Consider the following 24,857-nt stretch of genomic DNA (forward strand, 5'->3'; position numbering starts at 1 on the left):
TGGTATTCCTTCCCCCATCTCACTGCTTTGGGGTCCCATCAAATCACATTTCCCTGATTGACAACACAGAACACCTCCCATCAATACAACTGATTCTGTGAAAAAGGACAAGGAACGTTTTTCAGCTGGAGATAGATGAATCATGGTGATGGTAAAGAGAACATTTCAGAAATCTTTCAGTTTAGAAACTTAAATTGGGAACTAAGGTACTATTATCATCCCAAACACAAGCCTAATGTATATCCTCAGAAAAATGCTCCTGTTAAAAGAAACTTACTACAAGTGAAAAATAGATTTAGTTGAAGCCAGCAGTGAACCTGAAGATATAATAGATGTTTTTAAAAGGTCATCCGCTAATTTTTTGTGGGACATTTTTGGTTAAGTGCACATCTTTGAAAGACATTTCATTAAAGTTCAACTTTCATGGCTTATACCTGTAGACCCTAACATAAATCCTATGTGAATGGACAGAAGTGAGTGGGTATCATTTGTGACCTGGAAATAAAAGGTCAACCATTGGATTTATAGCTTTTTTAGTGAAAAGAACATAAAGATTCCTGCCAACTGGAGTCAATCCATATTTTAATGTTTCCTAGTTAAGATTATAAAATCAAGAGATTAGGATCATGCTGTTCAGTGAAGGTCAAAAATTAAATGTGATGGGCTAAGTGTCATTCCCAAGGGGCAGAAGTTAATATTTTAAAAACCGTTTCTACCACTGGCAGTCAAGACATGAATTGTCCATGATCATTAACCAAGTTAAGGAGAAATCCCACTATTATTACTAAATTTAATGATGATTATTACACTAATCAACTATATGGTTAAATTACTCTGCTGTTCTCCTTTAATGTCCCCAAACAATAATAGTGGATTGATTGCTGTCAAATAATTCTCATATACAATTGTGAACAAGTCATGATGAGGGCTCGTGGACGAAGGCTTATTTGTGGGAAAAGAAGTTGTGGCTATGTTATGGATAAGAGAAATAACATAGAACCTTACGCTGCATATAACATTCTTCTAAGACCAAGACTCTGTGACACTACAGACCTGTTATTAAGTATGATTCACCAGGACAAGTTTTTTAAATACAAAAAAAAAAAAAAGAACATGCATTTCTTTTCATTATCTTTTTTTCTGTTTCCTATTTTTGCCATCTTTTTCTTTTCTTTGTAGGAAAAGAATCCATTTACAGGTCCTTTTCTTCTTCAAACTTGTAGAGCTCTGGATCCCATCTCCTTTGGATTTTTATTAAGGGAGAAGAAAGGTTATTTAAAGGTGTTTATAGGATGACTCAGACACATGGTACCCCCTGCCATTTTCAAATCCATTTTAAGATACTGGTATTTGGGGAAGTTACAGAAATTCAGAATCCTGAAGCCGATAGTTTTCTTAAAGAATGTCACCTCCACACCCCATCATTTTTCAGATACGACTTTAAGTGCATTTTGGAATAAAGTGTGTATACTTCTGATCAAACAGCCCCTCCAAACAAGAGGGCCCAAGCTCAGGGAGTTGAAACGACTTGTGAAGCCACACAGCTAATCAGAGGCAAAGCAGCTCTGAGAGGCAGGGTTTCTGACACCAGGGAGGGAAGGCACTGGTAGTTTAATATGTGGCTTAGGATATGGGTGCACAGCTTCTATTTTACAGAGGTGTTTTACAGAAGTTCAATATCCATTAGACTGACCCAAGTGCATTGGAATCCTGAGGAACAAAAGCATATACTTCCAGAGTTCACCGTGCAGAATTTATCTTCACACACTACTACCTAGTATTGTGTGCATGTGGGTGTGGGTGTGCGTGGGTGGTTTTTAAACCTGTGCTTCTGTCTGTGCTCTGGGGGAGCTTTCGGTGGCGTATTTTTCTAACTTCTGTCCTTCACAGTGCAGACAAAGGTTAAAACTCCCATCTACTTTCACAGGCAAATATTTTAAGGTACTTCTATAGGAGGCAGGCAGCAGGGAGGACCTTTGATTTAAAGTTCAACATTTACATTTGTAATTTTGCCTAATTTCCGTGCTCACGTTAATTAAATTGAAATTGTTTAATTAGAATAAAAACTGAAATTGATCATTAGGATTAATTTAACCTGATAGGCTTTGTGTGCTTTTCTAGACAAATATTATGAAATGTAGTGATAATGACGCAGCAAGAGGTATAATTTCACATCTTATAATGATTTTAATATCTGCCAGTTGTTCTCTCTGGTATCTGGATAGCTCTCAATGTTGCTGTTAGTTCCGTCATTACCATTCAGCTAGGGCCAGGCTGTATCTCTCTGCTGGCTTCTTCCCAAATATTTTTTCCTGTCAAAGTCTAAAGATGTACCAAATTCTCTTCACCCCCGCCTCCTAAAAACATAATCCTTTCCCTTAACCCACCCCCACCATCTTCCAGGAACGCTATTTGCTTGGCTCTTCCCCTCGGCCTTGCATCACAAAGACCTTTGTAAAACAAGAACTGCAGAATGACACTCCTTATGGAATTCACTAGTGTTCCTCAGTTCTGGGGACAGTGATGTCAAATCTGGACTGTCCCTCTGCACCCCTTCCTGGCTGCTGGCTTTGAATAAGAACCAGGCACAGAATTAAGCCCCATAGTAAGATGAGGGATGGTACCCACTGAATAACTCTAAGGGAGCAGGAGAGAGAAGGCAGCTTCTCCAAGTGCCTAATTTGTGTCCAGGCAATAGCTTGCCCTCTTCATCCTGTGCCTTCCATGTAACTCCATCCAACGAGCATGTTTCCAAATTGGTGGCCTCTGTTTCTGAAAGAAAATTGCTGAAGGATGAGACTACTGTTTTGCCCTAAGATTCAGCATGAATGAAATAACAGTAGATCTGCATCAGTCTACCAACACACTGATGAATGTTAAACTTTTTGAACTATCAGGTTAACTATCAAATTATTTTGTCTTCAGAAGAATTAAGATCTGCATGGATAGATTAAATCCTCAGGAAAATCTGCAAAGCATTTGAGTATCGAATTCCTCCCATCCACCATTTTGCCAGAGATACTTAAAAAAAAAAAAAAATTGACATTGGCAGTTATGTTTACTTTGTTTCCTGCAACAACCCTTAAGGCAGAAGTTCAAAGGATAGTGGAGAATGAGTCAAAATTGGATAGATATTTATGAGTAAGGAAGAAGAGAAACAAAAACTAGACAAAGGAAAGAACATGTGATTCTCAGTAATTTGGGAATGAGTGACCAATGGTATAGTAGAGACTATCACATATGCAAATTATTATCTTTCTGCAGCTTGGCCAATCGTTCCTGGCCAAAGGCAGAGAAACTCTTAGGGTTGTGAGTCCTGATTTCATTCAGTTGTCATAAGTTAACTGCCGCCCCCAAAGAAACTAATTTTATCGTTCATTTCTACAGAACGTCATCTACGTGGATTCTACTTTTATTCATGTCTTTATCCAATAGGAGAAACTTACTATGTTCATAGCAAAGGGTTTTATTTGGATGCATATTCACATTTAATTTGTTTTTTAAAAATCCTTCATGTGTCTAGCAGTTGAGCTAGGCTAAGTTCAAGCGATTGAGAGAAAAGAGGATATAGCCAGCATACTCAGGCTGTTATTGTATTTATCCAAGAAAAGTGACTGCCCATTATGTACTAGGCCAAGAAGCTATATGGGCTAGCATATAAAGATGAGGTTTCTGTCTTCCCCATGTCAGAAAGGAAGACACATACATTTAAAAAAGCATCACCTTTGTTTGACAGCTTAGTTTAACTTAAGTTAAAAGACAAAACACTTCCATATTTTCATGTTTCACTTCATCCTCACAACCACAGTGCTAGGAAAGTGTTCTTTTTTTTTTTTTTTTTTTTTTCTGTACGTGGGCCTCTCACTGTTGTGGCCTCTCCCATTGCTCCGGACGCTCAGGCTCAGCGGCCATGGCTCATGGGCCCAGCCGCTCTGCGGCATGTGGGATCTTCCCGGACCGGGACACAAACCCGTGTCCCCTGCATCGGCAGGCGGACTCTCAACCACTGCACCACCAGGGAAGCCTAGGAAGGTGTTCTTAATCAGAGGCACAAACTGAGACCAGATTCACAATGGACTCAGTCCATCGTCCCTGAGCCAGGTAGTTTCTTCTCTGAATCCCCACAGCAGTGCTTTCTTTTGAGCTATTTATCTGACTTACCACCTGTCACTGTGCAGGGATGCAGCTGCTGAAGCTGGAGTACTGGGAATGCCACACCCTGCAATGTCGGGTATGCTCACCTATCAGGAAACTGCTCCAGGGCCGAGATGCTATAGAGTAACACTCAGGTGTTGAAGCATTGGTTTATTATTGCTGTACCCACTTTCTTGCTAAACTCAAATTCACAGAGAAGTTGAGTGGCAAGAGTTCTTGGTATTGTTTGTCCGGCTCTCCTTCCATTTCTGTCCACAAAGACCATCACTGCTTTCTCTGAACTCCAGGACCCTTGCTTAGCAAGGAGACTGAGTCTTAATCTCAGTCAGCCAGGAAACCAGTTCTCTCCAGATTGGTTTCTATGAGCATCTCAGAAACCCTACTTCAACCCTTCAAGCTTCTAAACCAAAAATAGCCATTTCTTCCTCTCTAGTGTAACTTTGTTGGCTGGAAAATCCCTGAGATCTTTTTGACCTCAAAAATCCCTTAGGGGGGCTGCCCTGGTGGTGCAGTGGTTGGGAGTCCGCCTGCCGATGCAGGGGACGCGGGTTCGTGCCCCGGTCCGGGAGGATCCCACGTGCTGCGGGGCGGCTGGGCCCGTGAGCCATGGACGCTGGGCCTGCGCGTCCGGGGCCTGTGCTACGCGGCGGGAGAGGCCACAACAGTGAGAGGCGCGTACCACAAAAAAAAAAAAAGAAAGAAAAAAAATCCCTTAGGTTTTTTCATAAACATAATAAGGAGTCCCTTCTGAGTTGGGGACATTTATCTTCATAACACTTTTTAACTGCATTTTTCAAGTCAGAAAACCAGTTTACACAAACCCTAGGTCTTAAATTTGGAGACAATAAATATGTAATGACCACTTTCCACAAAGAGTTGAAAATGATTTCAAAGAAATCTAAAGTCACGACTATGGAATTCTAGAATATGCATCCATCTTTTTAAATGGAATGTTACCACGAGAGCCTTATCGGGAAAATTAAGAAGATTCAGTTCTCCAGGCCTGGCCTTGTCTTTCTTCCCCTCTTTCTTTGACTTTATAGTAGATCTGAGGAAACTTTTAACACTAACTAAAGCTTACTGTTGCCTGGCCTCTGAGTCTAAAATGCCTGAGAAAGCAGTACAGATTCCAACTGTAAAACATTCCTCCCCCAAGCCTTGGAAACTAGTGTACAGAGGCCGGTAGAGTTCAGAGGGAGCACATGTAAATGAGGCTCAGTTATAAACTCCTGAGGAGTGTTTTATTTAGTTTAAACCTGAACTTGAACTTGTAAACCTGTTCCTGGAGAACAACACAGAAAGCTGATGCAGTAGAACAGGAAGCCATATCTCAGCTCAGACAATTCACTTCTTTAAAAGAAAAGAAAGTCTTTGAGTAATTTTTTTTTTAACTGAACTGCCTTTAGGATAGCACAAGGTGGCATCTTTGCAAGATTTTTGTGATTGCAGAATCAGAAAGAAAGTTAATATGTGGCATTTGAATAGGCCACCATTCTTGCAAAGTGAACAATGGGATCTCCTAGCCGTAGGGTGATTTAACAAGAGAAAAGGGTATTTAAAAAGCCAAAGAACACATAACCATCATCCAATCTGTAACTGGTTTCATTAAAATATAATAAAGTGATAGGTATGGAACTGTTCCAAATCGGCACTGTGTGTACGAGTTCTGAGTTTGTTCTTAAATCTCAGTTACTAGGAGAGCACTACCAAGTAGAAGTCATCTGAAAACAAAGTAAGTGATTTTGTTTGCATGCTTGATTTTATGACACCTTCTTAAATATGTCTTCAGGAATCTTTGCTTATGAAATCACCATCTTTAAAGTCATTACTAAAAGGTAAAAATGAATTAAATTTTCTGTGTTGGAATGATATTGCCTCTCTCCCAGAAGCATAGATTCCTGACAGGGAAGCTTAGTAGCTCTGCTGATCCCATATGTTATGTTCACATCCAAATCATTGATAAGACCTTTGACAAAGACCCTTAATGCTGTGGGATTTCACCTTTGCACAATCCCCCAACCCGGCCCTACCGAGACGCTTCCAACTCACCTCCCCTGGAAGAATATTCAGGAAGAGTCTAATTGTTTGTAGTAGTGAATATTGCTTAGTTGTAAATTTAATCTACAAATATAGAAGGAAAAAAATCTGAACATAAAAAGCATTTGCTGTTTCAGCATTAAAAAAAAAGTACTGTCATTTGAAACTGCCAACTCCCCCATGTGGGTTTGTTTTGCAAGTCACGTCTTAACAAAGACAAGTTTTGTTGCCATAAAACCCTAAATCCTACCACATTTTCAGAAGGAGGAGGAAAGCATTGTTCACTGATCCCTAGTTTGTGCTTTCAGGGATGTCACGTAAGAGCTTTGACTGGACTTGGGGAAATCATTCCATTTTTATCCAAGGCAGTTGGCTCCGATGAAACCCTGACCCCATCGGGTGACATCTAGAGCACACCAATGCCTCCCTTAATGATGCTGCTTACATTTTAGGTCAGTATTTCAAAGATCTGTCTCTATGTTTGTTCTTTCCCCCCACCACCAAATAATATAGTAATATTATAACAACTGGCATACTGAGGCCTGTTCTGCAGATAAGTAAAGTTGTGACCCCTGATGTCACACAGACTAGAATTTAGGTCTCTGACTTTTTCCATGGTCAAGCTCCTTCTAACCTCAGTGAGGGATATGAACAGTTTTATCCCTGCCACTATCACATCTACACAGCAAACAAGGAAAAGATGACTCCTGGACCAATACAATTGAAAAGCAGGTGTTCCCAGAAGGTACAGGTGTAGGAACGGGATCTTCGTAGTGTAATCAGAGCAGCCAAAATCCCAGGGCAGCCAGTGACTGAGCTGAGACTTGAACCCAGGCCCCTGCCTCAGAGTCCGGTGCTGAGTTGCATCTTACTGTACTCTCGCCCTCTTCTCTCAAGAATCTGAGAACCGAGACGCTACAACCTCCTCTGCGCTCTGTCCTGATCCCGTCTCTGCGCCTCACTTGTTGGGCTCAATACACAAGCTTCCGTCCCGGCTGCCAGACGGGTAGTTGCGGTTGCAGTTGAGTGTGCCCTCTTCCTTCCTCTTAATCCAGTGAATGGAGTGGGGAGGGCTGCTGCTTTGCATAGCCTTTGAGAGAGTGGGGGTCTGCCCTCATTCTTGTGGGGGATCGAACCAGGTGGAGAGAGAGAGAGACAGAGACAGAGACTGGCTGGAGGGGTGGGTGGAGGGAGGCAGGAAACGGGACTGGAAAGGCCAGAAGGAAGGACCCTGGACAGGGAACAGAGAAGGTCCGAAGCAAAGACCTGTGCTCAGGGCCTGGCAAAGAGGTTACCCGCGAGGGTGGGAATGGGCACAGGGGGCAAGTACCATCCAGTGCCTAAAGGGCTCCTTGACTGGAAAGGTTCGTTTGGGAATTCGTTTCTGGCAAAGTAGCAGGTCTTCTGTCGTTCTCTTGCAGGAGGTCTCTGGGAGAATTTTTGAAATTACTGAACTTTTCACTTCAATGTTATTTTTTTTCCTTACCAGATTTTATCTACCTGCACAATCGGAACAGTAAATCTACATGATAGATTTACTGTGAACCTGAGTCATGTTTGGGAAGAGCTTTTCGGCTCTGGGGGAAGAGCAGGAGTGGGGAAGCACCCGGTGGCATGATTATTGTAATGTGGCCACGCTCGGCTGAGCGCCGACCTCCACTCCCACGCCTCTCTTTTTAAACCAGAAAGGTTACCTCCCTGGGCCACCATTGGGCCAGCCCCAAGTGTGACCGTCTGCACTTGTTAGACAGCAGGCATTTAATTAAAATTGGAATCTGATGTGTAGAAAACATACATTTTTTTCATTTCATAGCTCCCCAGGAAATCATACTCTCTTCCTGCCCTGTTCCCCTCAACTCTCCCTGCCGCCAAAAAAGAAAAAAGAAAGACAGACTAGGGGAAAGATTATTTAATGTTGAAAATCAGAAATTACAAAGGGCCAGGCTGCCTTCTTTATTTTTGCCTTTGGGGCTGACATTAGCCAATAATAAAGCCTGTATTGTATCTTCAGCCCAGAGCCAGCTTTTTTTTTTATGGCTAACTTCCCATACGGAAAAGGGGTCGTCCCTTTTCAGAGCATTAAAATACAGCATTTAATGAATCTGTAACTAAAATCTTTCATCTTACTTTTATGCAATAAAAGGGGTTGCCTGATGCCTTCTGATATTTGGCTGGACTTTGTGGAATCAAAAAAACATCTTAAAGCACAAATAATAGACACAAGGCCCAAGCTGAAAAATCAACCTCAGAACACCCTGGTCACCGCCTTTTCCGCAGCAGAGCCGTCCAGCGCACCGTCCGGGCTCCTCCCAGAGCAGACGCGGTGCCATCGTAGGCAAATAGATAGGAACTCTGGACGATTTCATCGGGTCCTTGTCCCCCTAATCTCCACGCTGCACCTCAGATCTCAAGCAGCTTCCGTGGCGTGGGCTCACTTTAATGGATAATCTATTTTTCATGAAAAAGCAGGAAATAAGCTGTCTCTTTCATAAAAAGATTTACAAAATGTAATCATTGTTGAAATATTCCCTTTGAACTGCCGTGTCCACGGGGGTCTCCGCTCCCAGAGTCGTGCTTCATTAGGACCCCCTCTCAAGCGGCTCCAGAAGGGCAGGTACACTGGTGGTGCCTGGCTTTGATGTCCTGAATGAATGAAAGAAAAGCACAATAAAAAAGAGCTGTTGATCAAGCATAAAATACTCTTTAAGCTGACAGAATAGCAGCGTTAACACACCCTAAGCTGCTTTTCGTTTTTCCCTTTTTTCCTCACATTTTCCTGTGCTTTGTGTACACTGGGGGTTTGTATTTTATAAGAAGTCTCTGATCTATGTAGTATGCCATTCGCTAACAAAAACCAAAATAGGATTGTTTCTGTCCCACTTGGTTGCCTGACTACTCCCTCCCTCCACACCCTCCCCCGCTTCCCCCCTTCCCCCCCCCCACCCCGGATCCCCTCTCCCCCTCATCCCCAACTTCCAAGGCATGCAGTTCAGCCTTGCAAGGCAAGGGCCCAAATGCCTTTCATAAACTTGAGCCAATTCCTTTTGTGCAGTTGGTTTCGCTGCTCTGATTTTAATACCGCAATTAAAGACAGATTTTTATTTTCTCAAGAACTTTCTTCTGCAACTGGGGAAATGGAACTGACGCAACTGCTACCTTTAACTAAGAAATTATATCATTAAATGAGAGAAAGCCGCCTTGTTGATCAATGCCTTTCCAAGGGAACTGGTCCCCCGTAGGTCTCCTGTGGACCTTAAGGCCTGTACACACTTTATAGTTAGAGAACCCATCTACCCTGGCTTTCGGCTTTTCTGTACTTGTCTCTTTCCAGGCATTAGCTCATTCGGTCCCCACAAAAACGGATAAAGTTGTTATCTCCATTTCACAGAGTCTAAAACTGAGATGCAGGGGTGCTAACTAACTTACTTAAGATCACTTAACTAGCATCTAATGGTGTACTAGTTAAATGATGGGATTCTGTTAACTCTGACTCCAGTGCCCCACCTCTCACCACTGTGCACTCAGCCCTCCAGTAAGTCGGCAGAGCAAATGTGAGTGGGCCAGAGTGCAGTTTTTAATTCAGAAGTCTTTGGTTTCACAAGGTAAAAGATTACTTGATAAAAACGTAAAGGGAAACCAGAAAAAAGAACTTTACTTTGATGGTGAGGCAGACACTAGGACAAGTTGGAATACGGTGGAAGAGTCAGACTTAGGAACGACCGTTGGGATAATTGGATTGTGTATGTACTCTCAAGGTTTGGAGGTGCTGGATGGCTTATTGGGTAAAAAGATTAGTGTTTTCCCGTCTTGAGGTTTGAACCAAACGGAGGTCTTGGCCGGGAGCAGCACGGTCACTCTCCAGGGAGTGGTGGTTTGGACAACTCCTCTGCGCTCGTAGTAAGTAGGCCGCGGTCCATGTTACAAAACTAGTGCACATGCTACGGCCGCAGTTGGCTGCAGTTGGCCCCGTCCCAAGAGCTTTTCCATCAGAACTGCCTGGGGAGGCTTGTGGAGACCTGTGTCTCCCTGGGGAGAGCACCTTCACCTGGGGAGATGTGGACATGGGGCATGAGCATGGATGTGGCACAGCCATGCTAGAAGTCACCCATCTAAATGCCTTGTTGGAGTAACCGGCACCAGGCTTTGGGAGCCTTGGAGATACCTCATTTCTTCCTTTCTTCCTTTATTCAACAGTATTTATTAAGCCGCTGGAGATGCCACATGCAAGAAGACAGTTCGTTTTCTTGAGGGAAAAAAAATAGGTAATGACAGTTCAGTGACTGGGACAGAGGTAAAATCCCGGGACTAAAGGCCTGGAGAAAGACCCCTTGGAAGAAGGGACTGATAATCTGAGACAGCAAAGACTACCAAGCATTAGCAAAGCCAAGGAGAGGGGAACCCCTGCGCCAAGGCCCAGCAGAGAGAAAGTATTTGGCTTTGGGGGATCTGGAAGAAGGTTAACACCGCACAAGGGTTGAGTACAAGCAGTGAAAAGATAAGGCCGCAAAGGTAAGCAGGGCCAGTCACTGCCCATTAACATTTTAGTAGTTTCCTGTACAATAAACAAGTCTTGGTTTAGTGTTATTGAAAACAGGCTTTCTTTAATTAACAAAATCACACAAGAGAAATGGCTGCAGAGATCAAAGCCCGTGGCTGACAAGACCAATAAGTGACACCTGGGTACAGCGTGTCACCTTTGTCAGAAGGAGCCCGTGTTAGAAACTGCTTTCCCCTCATGGAATGCAGAATGGCCCTACAGTAGTCCTCTGGGGGCCAGAGAACAGAGTCCTGCTTACTTGAAGTCACACAACTCATCAATGGAAAAAGTGGGACTAGGTCCTGGGTCCCTTGGATATTGGATACTCAGTCTTCTCAGCTGACATAAGTTTTTAAAGATCCAACTGTGAGAAGATCAGGGTAGCTGGTCTCTTGAAGGATATAGAAGTCTAAAATCCAGCGCTTTCTTTCTGCAGGGCAACTCCTTAAGAGCAGTTACCGTAATTGTGGTACTCATTATATCCCCAGAGCCTGGCATACCAAGCACACAGTAGATGCTAGTACTTGTTACGTAAGTGATGAAGTACTCCCAAATGATGTATACTAACGTGATAAACCAGGAGTGCACTCCGAGGCCCTGTCCATTTCCATTGGATTAGAAGCGGGCACGGGAGGCTACCAGACCTCTGGCTGATTTGCCAAGGACAACTCATTTGGGCTAAACGGTGGGCTTGAGCTCATCGAACAAGAGCAGGAAGCCAAAAATGACTAACTGGATTAGTGTGATTTCTCAAGAGAGAAGTCAAAATGTTGACTGCAACTCATGCAGTACTGGTTGGTGGCATCCTCTTCCGGGTTGATGGAGTAGGAAGGAGTGGGGACTGGGGGCCGAGGCCTCCCTGTATTTGTGTTTCTGTTTTCTGTGTGTGAATGTCCTGAAATAACCCACCTTGCCTGGAGAAGAAAGCAAAGTGTCACACCCAGTTCTGGATTCCACATTAACAACCTCCTTCCGCAGCGTTCAACTTTGCCCTTGAGGCCTTTTGTTTAACTTTTTAATTTGAAAAACAGATTCTGCTTCGTCAGAGTCTGTTCCGCCCTCCCCACCCCCACCCCTAGCACCCTCTCCCTTTTTTTGGTTAAAGTGAAATATAGCTATCTCAAATAGACTTGCAGTTTCCTTTTGTTTCTAAAATATACATCCTGCCCTCTTAATGAAAAGTGTCATTAAAAGCCTTTTTAAAAGTCGTTATTTGCATTAGAATGTTTGGTGTTAACTAAGAAGTTGAGTCTTCATCAACCATGTCTTAGGCACCCTCCTGACCAAATTTTGGAAAGTAACCTCAGTTTCCTAATTGCTCTCCCTACAACATAGGAAAGGAAAGAGACTGCTTTCAAAGCTACCAAGAGCCATTTCAGGCTTCCTGCTTACGATGCAGCCGGATAGATGTTGTTTATGGTTCATAAAACCTGACTACTGTGAGTATTCCAGAATCCTGGCAGAATGGGATTCGAACTTTCATGGAGCTGTAAATTAAGGGGCGGGAAGTGTGATAAAACTCCTTAGAGAAAGGTGAAAAAAAAAAAAAGTCGCGCTGCAATGGTTAAATGAAATTTTATAAGCACATTCAGTGTGGAGCTGTTTTGCATTACATGAGTTGAATACCTTAGAGACGCCACATCTGCAGGCACTTTATTAAATCCTTAGTCAGCACTTTCCAACCTGATGAGATTACTTCTTCATTTGACTGGAGAAGAGGAAAGCTGAGCTCTGGTCCTGGACTGCAGATTTCTTTTGATGTTTCACCTTGAACACTGAGAGAGGACAATTACCTCCCCCCTTCCAGCCCCCTCCCCTCCTCCTTTAGCACATCCCAAACTGTAGAAATTGTGAATGTAACAGAGTAATTTTACTTAACTCGAGCCCCCGTGGGAGTGTGGATTTATGGACCTCCAAAACTACTATAGCTGAGAGTTCGCAAGGAAAAAAAAAAACAGATCAAAGCTCTGTGTTTACTTCCTTAATGTAAATGCATCAAGATAACATCGTCCGATATTGTATTGTAATATTGGAACTCACTGCAGATAAGGGACAGAGATTCCTTTGTAGTCCATCTGGATACAGGAGGTTAGATTGAAGGGCTATAAAATATGAAGGCAGAAACCATATGAAACCTAAGCTTATGTCAGTAAATATCTGAAGACAATTTTTTGACTCTCCATAAATGAATTTTGTTTAATGTGGCAACATTTTCCCAGTGATTTTCTCCTCAACGCCACCAATTTAACAATCTCAGATTTCTTTAATATTTTTCTTGTACGTTCCAAGAAGAAAATGCCCAGAATTATTCGTCAAGTAATGTTTTGAAACTTGCACTGCTTGGATAATAGATTTTATAATAAAACATCACAAGAGAAAAATGGGCTTTTCCAAACATTATCTTGTTCATTGGACGTCATTCATAGTTCATGGAAGTTTTTAGAAGTCGAGTGGCTTACACACATGCGACTATCACGCTCGTCCGTAATGGACTTAGGAGGGTCTTCAGCTACAAACTGATCATGGGAACATTCGATGAAATGGATGGATTTTTTTTAGCATTATAATGGTTTATCTGCCATCTCTACAAATAAATTATTTAATCAAAGAGCCCTCATTCAGAAAAAAAAAAAAAAAATCCCTGTGTGGTTCCCCTAACCGGCTGACTTCCCATTCTGGAAAGCTTTGGTCAAGTAGCTGGGTTAATTGTCATGAAGATTAGTGTAATGTTGAAATAAGGACTAATGGTCAAATTATAGGAGTGAAAAAGTTTGAGAATAGGTTTTGGTTTGGGCCTGAAAGGGTTAATTAAGTGTTTTTCACGGGTTCTTAAAGACCCCTAACCCAGGCCTTCAGGAGCCATATTGACACCCCACCCCAGGGCAACTCGCTCCTCTGGTGACATGTTGCTGGTCAGAGCACAATAGCCTTCTGTGTCTGCAAATCATTGCTAAAATCATCCCAAGGAAAAAAAAAAGTTTGAAAGCTTTAACGTTAGACAAAAGCCCAAGAGCTGCAGTGCGCGGCTCAAAAACTAGGAGTCAGCAACTTCTATTGATTAAAAACTAACCTTTAAAGTAACTCTGAGAGTGTGTGGTTAGCATTTAAATTTAAACATGTCATGAGTTGATTTGTGTTACTGAATACCAACTCAGAAGGAGTAACATTCACATCGCATTTTTTTTATAATTCCCTTAAGCAGCTAAAGTATTTCATGAAATGTCAATAGGGCAAAAAGAAAAAGGGGGGGTGGGTGGCCAAGGCTGGGCCTGTAGTTTTCTTTCCCATGCAAATATTCACCCCCCAAAAGAAAAGTGTGGAGAGTGAAACACAATAATTAGTCCTTTGTCTAACTTTCCCAAGTGCCAGAGAAAGACAGATTAATTAAATATACAACAGTGTTGGTTTTTGGAGTGGGGGTCTTGCTTGCTGTGTAGGTCATAAATTAGGCAGAATAAATACTTCAATGTGTTTGCAGTGAGCCTGCTACGTCAGAGCCACTGGAAGGTTGGTGGGAGGAGAGCGGAGGGTTTCTTGCTAATGATAGTCACGTCTGGGTCTGTCTGGTTGCTAAGAGCAACCAGACATGATGTAACACCAGGATGAACTTGAACTTGGGGGACTTGAAAAGAGAACAATAGACCAGAGCAATCAATAAAGCCTATTTCAGTGAAGGATTACAGAGCTGCTCTGGGGTAACCTTGTCGGCAAGGCACACACTGAATAGTAAGATGTGTGAAGAAACTTTTTTTTTTCCTTTGCTTTGCTTTTTAAGAGAAGCGTAGAGGCACTGCAGATTTTTGTAGTGCACCAAGGTTGTGTCCAGAAACTGTGGTATGGAAAACTGCTCCCTCTGCTGACTCACTGGGTCCCAGGTGCTTGCTTGAAGAACTACGACACAGCGTCAGATTTAAGAAGTCTGGAATTTCACAACTGACTTAGAAAGTGTGAGAACAGAAATTGTAAGCATTATTCGCCGCACCCAAAGTTTGAGACTTTTGTTAGAGAGGGACTCAGCTCTAACTAGGATCCACGTCAGCTAACCGGGAGGCCCACTAGAAATAACAGTTTGGAGTCCGCCTCCCCGCGCCTCTCTTCCCCCTTCTTTCTTTTGTCCAGTTCGATTTAGGCCGTGTGTATTTGCCAGGATGATTTCCTTTCAGTACACAAGAGGCTTTATTGTGTTCCTCAAAGCATGTGGTCAAAGAATAACATCTAAAAGTATACAGGATGAGTAGTTTTTCGGTTTAGGCTTAGGTTTTTTTTCAAGTCCTCTGGAGATCAAAGGTAGCTTGTGTGACCAGGAAATCTTATCCCAACCTCCATGTAGCTATCACTTCGCCATTTATCCTGGGATCAAACGCGTCCCTGCTTTACCTAATTGAATCTCTTGGACACGGATGAGCCTTCATCTGACTGAATCAACCCAAATGTAACCCTTTCTGATGCTGTCAACTCAGAGATTTCGGAAGCATTCACTTTTGCTAGAGGTTGATGATTTTTCTGTGAATAATGATAAATGTGGTGAATTTGGTAGGGTTTTCTGGAGAAAAGTTGTCAAAAGCCGTATACTTTATTTCACTTGTGAAACTGACTCTGATATTAGACCATAATTGGTCACTTTGTTTAGCTAACGTAGAAGAAGTGCCAGCATATAGAGTGACGCATCACCAGACTATTGCCCAAAGCTAATCACCTAAGGATTTATGAAAGGAAAAGGTAACTGGGCCCAGCAGGTATATGGAAGGGTCTAAATAAATGTCGAGGGAATGAAAGCATGAACGAGGGCTATGCAGGTGACCTCATTTTTTTCCTTTGGACATCACGGTAGCTAATAGGATGAAATCTTGATACCACATGATTATTTTATGTCATTTTTGAAAACATTATTTTAGAAAGATTGAGCTTGAGAGGAGCATTTTACATCATAAAATCTACCTCATGTACATCTAAGGAAATTGAGTAGAAGAGAGATGCTGTGACTTGTCCAAAATCACCCAGGATTCTTGGTACAGCACTTTTTCTACTATAACTCCATTTACTCTTTTTTTTTTTTTTTTTTTTTTTTTTTTTGCGGTACGCGGGCCTCTCACTGTTGTGGCCTCTCCCGTTGCGGAGCACAGGCTCCGGAAGCGCAGGCTCAGCGGCCATGGCTCACGGGCCCAGCCACTCCGTGCGGCATGTGGGATCTTCCCAGACCGGGGCACGAACCCATGTCCCCTGCATCAGCAGGTGGACTCACAACCACTGTGCCACCAGGGAAGCCCTCCATTTACTCTTATATCACTGCTGATCATCTGTGCCTGTTACAAGAATGTGGCAATAACATCTCGTTGAAAAGGAGATGTTGTGAAATTCATCAGAGAAGACACTCATCATGACGCAAAACCTCTCCCCTAGCCCATTCTCCACTCATTCAACTTCTTTGTTGAGAAGCTTCTATTCCAGGCACTGTGCTAGGAGGGTTCAATCAAAAACCAGATGATGAAGCTTCCTGCCATCCTATAGCTGCCCTCTCCAGACTGCAAAACCCATATATGTATTTCAAGTGGACATAAATACTTTATTTTGTAAGATACACTCAAAGCATTGGCAAACCCCAACAAAGGCATTGAATTTCAATTTCGGAAGAGTGAGATCAGTTTCAGTGTCTCAAGATTTACTGTTTGTCATTCCTTTACTTTTCCCAGTGAATCTCCTCTTCGTCCCTAACGTAGATCTTGATTTCACCATTGGAAGGGCGACTTTTAAAATGTGTTATTTTCCAAATTGTGCCTCTAATTGCACTTTTCCTTTTGTCTTCCAGTCCTGGTACCTGGGATAAAAGTCGCAGCGTCCCACCATCCACCAGACAGACCACCTGACCCCTTCTCAACTCTGTAACATGGACGCATCCTCAACCCAGCGCAGTTACAACTTCACTGTCACTGGAAGGGGAGAATCAAATCAACTTGTACATGGAAACAGCGAGCATTATGGTCCAACAGCAAAGGCCATAACCTTTTGGGATTTTTTTTTTTAATACTTTAGGGACTGTTGTAATTTTCTCATATGGTGCTGGAAATGGTTGGGCTTTGTAACATTTGAAGTGTTTTCCGTGGTAGCGTGAGCATTAGGCAGTGTGGCTGGAGAAGGTCTACCCTTGCTCACTGACTTCCCATTGTGACACACTTTCTTTACGGAGCCCGGCTGTTTCACAGTATTTCATGAATTTACCCACACAGGTGTGAGCCTCCTTGAGCAGTCAGGAGACACATGGAGAACTAAGTCTTTTGTAGTAGCTGAGATCTGCAATATATAACTTACGGGACAGTCAAAGGGCAATGTTTTTCTGTAACATATTGGAAAAAGAAAACGCAGTTATGTTCCTTTTTTATTTTTTCTTTTAGTTCGGTTTGGTTCAGCAGTCAGCAGTAAACTAGATAACATGGCCCGGAAGGACAGTGAATCCACTCACGTTGCAGAATAATTCCGAAAATGGCAAACTACTACTACTACTATTCAGTTTTTTAAAAGTTTTGAAATGCTGCACTTAACATTAAAAAAAAAAAAAACATTTTTTCAACAATTTCAACAATGACACACAAATTCACATGGAAATGGGGAAGATGGTCTGTTTTGACAGAAACTGACAGGAATCAATCAAAACAATCGAATTTTGAATTGAGTAAAGTGCAATTTCATTGGATAGCTAAATATCTTTGTAAGATAGAGATTGTTGAAAATTCTATTTTTGTTTTTCAAGTCCTTCCACCCCAGGACTCTAAATTATTGGGGTAAAAAACAGCCTTGCAAGAAAAAGGGGAGCTATTTTTGCTTTTTATGTTTTTTATTGTTAAACTTGTATCCCTTTAAAAACTGAAGGAAAATTTAAAAAAAAAAACAAAAAAACAAATCTAATGGTGCTTTTACCACAATATGTTAACTACATTAAATGCTAATTATTTTCTGTTATCAAAGCACATAACTAAAATGAAATCATGGTATCTGTTAATTTTATAAGCTAGAAGTCACTATAATGGATTATGCCAATTCTGAAAATTTTTACATGTATCAGGCAACATAGGATTTATCAGTTATCAGACACTTCATTGTTCCAGAGATTGTCCAGAAATTTTAAAGACCTTTGCGCCCCTGAACTGGGCTATGGGAAAATAATATTAATAATAATAATGAAACCAATACTGACACAAATGCTGGTGCCCATTCAGATCAAGGGTACTTGTTAGGGAAAAAAAAATGTTTGCACCCCCAAATGTCCTGTATCTTATGTAAAAAAAAAAAAACCACAAAAAACAAACAAAAAAATAACAAAAAAAAGTGCAAGTGATTTTTCTACCAGACAGCGAAGCACCCCTTTGCTTCCCATGCAACTTCAAGAAGGTTTCCTATACTATACATATATATACGTTCTGGTTGGCAAGCCCTGCTGATCAGAGAAAGTCTCTGCATGTTCTAGTGTTAGTAACTAATTTTTATATAGCTAATGTAGGATAAAGTAGAGTGCATTAAGACACAATATTGTAATCCCTACTCTAGGCACTTGCCTTTAAACTATGTTTTTCAGCCCTTCAGAAGGGTTCTACTACTGTCCTATACAATCAAGTAACTGAAATTCTTGGGAAGACACTTTGCTCCTCATCTTTCCCCCCCGAAACAATGTTGTTTTGTTTTGTTTTTTTTCCTTAATTTGCACGAAAACAAAAATTCCATATCAATGTGCCTTGCCCTGGATAGCGATTATTTGTGGAATTGTTGCACATGCTCCTCTATTGAAAGGGGTTTTTCCCTAGTCAAGCATTTGGAGACACTTTTTGTAAATGTGACTTTTATGTCAGCCATTGTCAGTTTCAACATCTAGAACTAAATAGAGAGTTAGTTGTTCCGCAGATAGGAGTAGTCTTTATTGTCCTCTGTGGTCAGTGGCAGTGCTATTCTGAGATCTGTAGATGCTTAGAATATCAGTATTTTGGATGTTGCTGCATTTTACAATTTATTTGGAGTCTTCCTTTATTCCCCTCCCCGCCCCCAGATATATGAAAATATGCAATACCTGCTTAATATCGTGTAGAAAAGCTTAGCTATGATTAATTTTTCTTTTATTTTTTTTATTTGACCAAAGTCGGTGCTGCACTTGACGCAGTGTGTTTTAGGTGTCTGTCTTTGTACTTTATTTGTGATTTTTGAATGCACGTGCGCAGGAAGGGCTCCTCTTAGAGAAGCAGTCAAACTGTGAAGCACTAAGCTGACCCTGCTTCAAGCAATTTTGTTTTTACAACTGTTCCTTTCACAAGCAAGCCTTAAAAAAAAAAAAAAGACAACTTCCCTTTTCTTCAGCTCCCACACCCCATTTTTCTTAGCAGACTGCAGTCAATCCACATTCAATACAAAGTATATAATGCCCATTTTTATATGCACGTTTTTAAACTTCCAAGTTCTGAAAATTGTTTACTGGTTATCTCTATTTAAGGAAAAAAAAATAAAATAAAACATTTTGGATTTTCATATGTGTCTGATAAGTGGTTGAATAGTCGTTTGGCGCTGTTGTATGGTGTGATTGTCAGTATATGGTGTCACTTCCTCTAGCCAGCCAGCATACTTTGCCTTCCCCTATAGCACTTAGCTGGGCATTACTTTATTATGACATATGTGCACTAAAAAAAGAAAAAAAAAAAAAAAGAAAAAAATAGCAGCTTTCAGTGCTTCACAGTGAAGGGAAAAAAGCCTAGACAAACATTTTGTCAGAACCTTGCGATAAGCCAAGGTATTACCAGTAAATTGGTTGTATATACAATAAAATTGCACCCTTTTTTAAAAACAAAACAAACTAAGCAATAGTTTGGGCAGTTTTAGTTGTTTTTAGTGAGCATGTTGTAGTCATGACTGCAAAGAGAGAGATTAACTGCCCACTCAGAAGATATGTAATTTGTATTGTTGTATAGTTTTATTGATTACACTGATTTATTCTACCCTATTTTATAATGCAGGACTTTTGTAATGTTGTTTAAATGAGGAAAAATTTCTGTCAAATTAGCCTAGTGAAATTTCTGATTGTTCATTATAAAGGCAGCGTTCATAGAATGGCTTTTCTTTCTTTCCTGCCCCCCCTCCCTTTGGGAACTGGATTTAAGTTTAAAACTTTCCTGTTTCCTTTTATTTTTTTTTGTAAGTATTTAAATACAGTTATTTTTTTTCTCTCTCAATGGTATAGCATATTCCTATGCTTGAGAAGTATAGGTCTACTGAAAAACCATTGTAAATGGACGTTACAGGTATGCTGTATTTTTGAAGGTATTTTGTTGTATTAAGTTTGATGAAGCTAAAATTAGGGAACTCTGAACAGATTTGCAGGAAAAAATGTTTTAAAGGCTTTAAAACATTAGGGAGGCAGTCTAGGGTGATAACGAACAGGGGTTAAGTATTAAACACACTAAGTTATATTTTTGTTCATGTTTCATTGTCCAGAAAGCAGCAGGAAACTGTAGTTCAGTTGTGATCAAGCAGGAAAAAAGAAACACCAACAATATGAGTGTTTAACCTTTTTAGACTCAAAGTCAAGCGAAGATTTTTGAGGAAGACTTTGCCACCTGGGGTGTGTAGACTGACAGACCAAGGGCCATCCGTGTTTGGAGGCCCAGCCCTTGATTCTGAGACCCATTTGAATTTTTTCTCTCCTGTCAAATGGCATTAACAATATTGGCAAAGATAAGTCCCTCAAATAACTCTCCATTTTCTTCTTTGGGAACTGAAGTCAGAGGCACAAACATTAAATCATATCATTTTTCTGTATACTTTTTTTTTTTTCTGGCCCGTCCCCTTGCCACTAAAACGCTCCTTGTCTGATTATTCATGGGCAGAGGACCTCTTTCCAATGCCACTCTATCCATCCCACAGTCTTTTTCTTTCCTTTGAGGTTTGAACTAACTTTTCTGTTTCTTCACACCCTGGCATGACAGCTCCTCCCTGCCCCACAGTCAGGCGTGGGCTACAGGCAAGCCAAGGCACACTTCCCAAAGCTCATATTCTTCATACTCTGACCGGTGAAGTGTAAAGGAACCCAGACTTCCCAGAGTCACAGTATTCAGGCAGCCCATCAGAAGATGCAAAACCCATCTCAAAAAGTTTGTCTTTCACTTTTCGAACCCTTATCCTCATAGGCTTTGAACTCTGTAGTTACAGTGTCATAAAGTATTTATGAAATCTGGATTAAGAAAAATTTTTTTCCCTTGTGATTGTTTTTTTTGGGAGGAGGGAGTTTCTAAGAATGTCATTTAATGTACTTGGCATCATATCTGTTTGTCCCTAGTGGTGGTGGTCTCTCTCTCTCTCATTCTCTTTCTCTCTTTCTTTCTTTCTTTCTTTTTTTCCTGGTAGCAGGCCTCCATAGAACAAACTTAAAACACAACTGGCATGGTAATGTACGGAGAGCTTCAGTGGCACCTCACCACCCATGCTCCGAGATCTGTCCTAAGACATAAGACAGTCTCAGAAAGCTGCACTGCCCCCCAGCACAGCTTTCATTCAAATTAGCTTCCAAGGCCAATTTCGTCCTGAAGTCAATGCATGTATTTACTGTTTGACAGTAAACCCGCTCTGCCTTCTCCACGTCCAAGGCTGTGCATTCGTCTAATTAGTGTCGTGTATGTTTTCCTTTTATTTTTTCCAATAAAAAAGCAGTGGGATGAAAATTGCTTTGATATATAGCAGGTAACATTGAAGCTATTCCATAGCACTTAACTGTAGTGAATACTGTGTCACCAATTCTGAAATCAATTTAATGTTTAATGCAAATCCATTACATGGTGCTATTACAGGCTGACAAAATGATTTACACAAATGTGACAACTTGGGCTCAATTCACTCTGCTTTCCAACAGTGTAAATGCATAGCAGTGTTTATCTGCATGAGAACTATGCACTAATCTATCTGAAGAAAAACTATATCAACTTTGGTATCTACTTTCCGTTTACTTCAATCCTTGCCTTTTTGGTCATTGTTATAATGCCAGCTTTAGGACAGAAAGAATTATAAGAAAACCAGCATAATACCTGATATATTAAAATGTAGTGCCTGTGAAATCTGTATTATATTGCTCTTCTGAAGTAAGATTTTTCTACACCGGTAGCCTTCGCTGTCTGTCAGTCAGGACCTTCTGGTATAGGTGATGTAAAATAACCGTACAATATTAATGCATGCTATTCCATAATGCTTAGTGAACTGTATGAATATTACTCAAAATTATGTTAGTCTTTTTTTCTGACTTGGTTCTTGTCAGCTAGGTTTAAAGGTATTTCACTGAGAATGCAAATTCTGTCTTTTCTTGATTTCGGCTGTTTTCAGTATTTTGGAGGTATACATTTACTTAATTCAGTATTACTTGTGTTTTTGTTTTCGTTTTTGTTTTTTGTTTTCTTTTTCCTAGGGGACAAGCATGGGTGTTTGATTTCAGAAATCAGTCCCTGGCAAGACTTCTGTCTCAAAACGACCATTTGAATTTCAAGAACTCTGCTCTGAAGACACTGAGGACATTTCCAAATGAGGGACATTTTCCTTCACCCTCGACTGAAGCTTTGCTGATCCTGAAGCGTTTTCTTAATGGACAGTGTTCAGCCAGGTACCCATGCTTGATCCGTCTTCACACCAGACTTCCTCATATTAAAAGAAAAAAAAAAACGAAAAAAAAATCTTTATGAGATCACGTGGCTATTTAGTTTCATGCACAGTTGCAATATTTTCTTCAAAAATAAAACTCTGTACAAACTTTGGGCCCGATTCATAAGAAAAAGAAATTGGCTGTTAACACGGGATTTTTAAAATATAACAATTTTTTTTTTTGGTCTAAATTTGAAATGACTTGCTTCCCAAATGAAATGTTTCATCTCATTTTTTTTTTCCTAAGCCAGCACCGATCTGCCTTTTATGCCCAAAAGGGTTACATAATCAAATTAGGCGGCCAGGGAAATGGGGAGCAGATACCAGAAATGCTCAGAAAGATAAGGGGGACCACCTGCCCTTGAGCATGGTAACCGGGAAGGCAGCAGCATGTGGGGGTCAGGACCTTGCCTGTGTGCCAGGCATCATGAATTTCCACTTGTGGACTCCTGATGCTATTTAATTAAAAAAACACAATTTCCAAAGTATGTCTGGACCACAAGCATATATGGTGGAAGTGCCACCTCTAATCCAACCAGAGCACCTTCAGGGTGGAAAATACTCCTCAGGGTGTGCGCTGTGAACTTGTGTCTCTCCACAGTGGTTTCAAGGACAAATGGTGTCCAATGAATGGGGCTATTTTTCCTGCTGTTTTTATGCTCAGCTTCTTAAAATAACACAAGCTTTCTTCCCTTTTTGATTCTATTTGTGTTACTCTTTTTTTTTAATTTTTAATTTTTTTTAGTAATAGCCTATAATTTAGCACTTTTATTTTTTCAAACATCTCAACCGAAGGCCACAAGGCCACTGGCTACGTTGGGATAGAGGCTCGAGAGAGCTGCCCTTTCTTTCTCCCTGGTCTCCGACTGCCTTTCTGCACTGCAAAGGCATTTGGTAGCATCACCACTGAGGTACTAGCTAGACCCAGAGCTGGAGCTTTATCAGATTCTAGGAGGTCCTTAGGAAGACTTTCAAAGGCAAATACACGACCCCCTCCCCTACTGCCCTGACCTTTTACCAGAACAAAGTTCACCGGGGACTTTTCCCACCACCCTTAGAAATCTGTCTGCTCAAGATACCTCGGGTTTTTTTCATTTCAAATTGTGCGGGGAGGGGATTAAACACTTCCAGTGATGAGAGAGCTGTTGTGACACTAAACACCCCCGTGTTAATAAGTTGGCTTGACATTTGTTTTTTATGAGCCGGGCCCCCTGTGCCTCTAGTATACTTGTATTGACTCTCATAGTTACCCTTTTAGTTTGACTGTGTTCTGTGAAAATTTGTAATTGGTTGAGAATCACTGTGGGCGTCCATTCTTATTCAACTAAATCTCCACAGGTTTTTTGAGCTGGTGTGGATTAGTTTAACTCTTGTATTCAACCATTAGTGCTACCACCTTCTCACATTACAATACAATTACTGGAAGCAAGTACTGCATTTCCTATGCAACAAAAAAGGAAAATAAAAAATTGCTAATGCTATGGAAGCTGTGTCATCATTTGCTTTAAATCATACCTGGGTGATAGTGTTTGAGTGACAGTTATGGGTGTGGATTGGAGCTTCCCCGGAAGACAGACGGTCTTTCTGCACCATGGCGTTTGCATTATCCTTGATGGATGTCAGGCACCTTGTGCCCTTCACAGGGTTCTCATGGGCCATGTTGGCTTTTTTACCTACTTAGGCAAATGCAAAACTTCACACTCACATAGTGCTTACTATGTGCCTGATACTGCTCTAAGTGCTTTAGATATTGCATCAGTTAGGTCCCCAGGCAGGAACCAGGAAAAGGGTCTAATAGGTTTTCCAACACAAGTATAGCCACCACCCCTGAAGTTAGGGAAACAAAAGTGAAAGGTCGGGTTACCAGAACCTAGGAGCTCCAAGGAGGGACCTCCCACAGATGATGTTTGGATCTTTATTGAAAGCAGTCACCATGAAGGTGGGGGGCACCACATGGCTCGTACTCAGACCTCTCAGAGGACGTGGGCAGCTGGTGCTGGGACCGCCGAGGGGTTCACAGCCAAGGGTATCAGCACTTCTGAGGCAGTAAAGCCTGACTGGTGCTGGGAGAGTTGAAAGGAGCTGGGGCTGATCATGCCTCCATCCTTGGCAGCTGTCACATTGTGGGAAGGAACTGAACCCAGAAGGAAGTCCCTTCTTGCTTTCCTTCCTACTCCTAGGCTCCTGCCAGGGTCTCTCACTGGCTAGATCTAACCGGAGCCATCTGGCAAAGGAGTCTGGAAAATGTCGTGAGAAAACTACCAGCCCCACAGAACAGCATACGGAAGGGTGGGCTTGGAGACCAAAGACAATAAGTAAATAAATACATATCTTAATCCATTTAATCCTCACAAGCACACTGTGGGATCGCTACTATTTCTAATCCCTGTTTTACAGATGAAGAAATTGAGGCAGAGAGAGATTCGATAATTTACCCAAAGTCATTCAACAAATACATGGCAGGGTAGGATCTGAA

General features: G+C 41.4%; 1 protein-coding gene across 3 annotated transcripts in view; it reads left to right on the forward strand.

Moving 5' to 3' along the window:
- NFIA (nuclear factor I A) overlaps positions 1-23,862 on the forward strand; it is a 386,801-nt gene extending 362,939 nt beyond the window's left edge. For all 3 annotated transcript variants that reach the window (XM_060089880.1, XM_060089882.1, XM_060089881.1), the window contains one exon: positions 16,536-23,862. In XM_060089880.1, coding sequence (XP_059945863.1) covers positions 16,536-16,553 — 18 coding nt within the window. In that variant the 3' untranslated portion in view covers positions 16,554-23,862. The remainder of the gene's footprint in view (positions 1-16,535) is intronic.
- The last annotated feature ends 995 nt before the right edge of the window (positions 23,863-24,857 follow it).

The sequence above is a fragment of the Mesoplodon densirostris genome, chromosome 2, assembly GCF_025265405.1.
Source record: "Mesoplodon densirostris isolate mMesDen1 chromosome 2, mMesDen1 primary haplotype, whole genome shotgun sequence".
In the NCBI taxonomy this organism is placed as follows: Eukaryota; Metazoa; Chordata; class Mammalia; order Artiodactyla; family Ziphiidae; genus Mesoplodon; species Mesoplodon densirostris.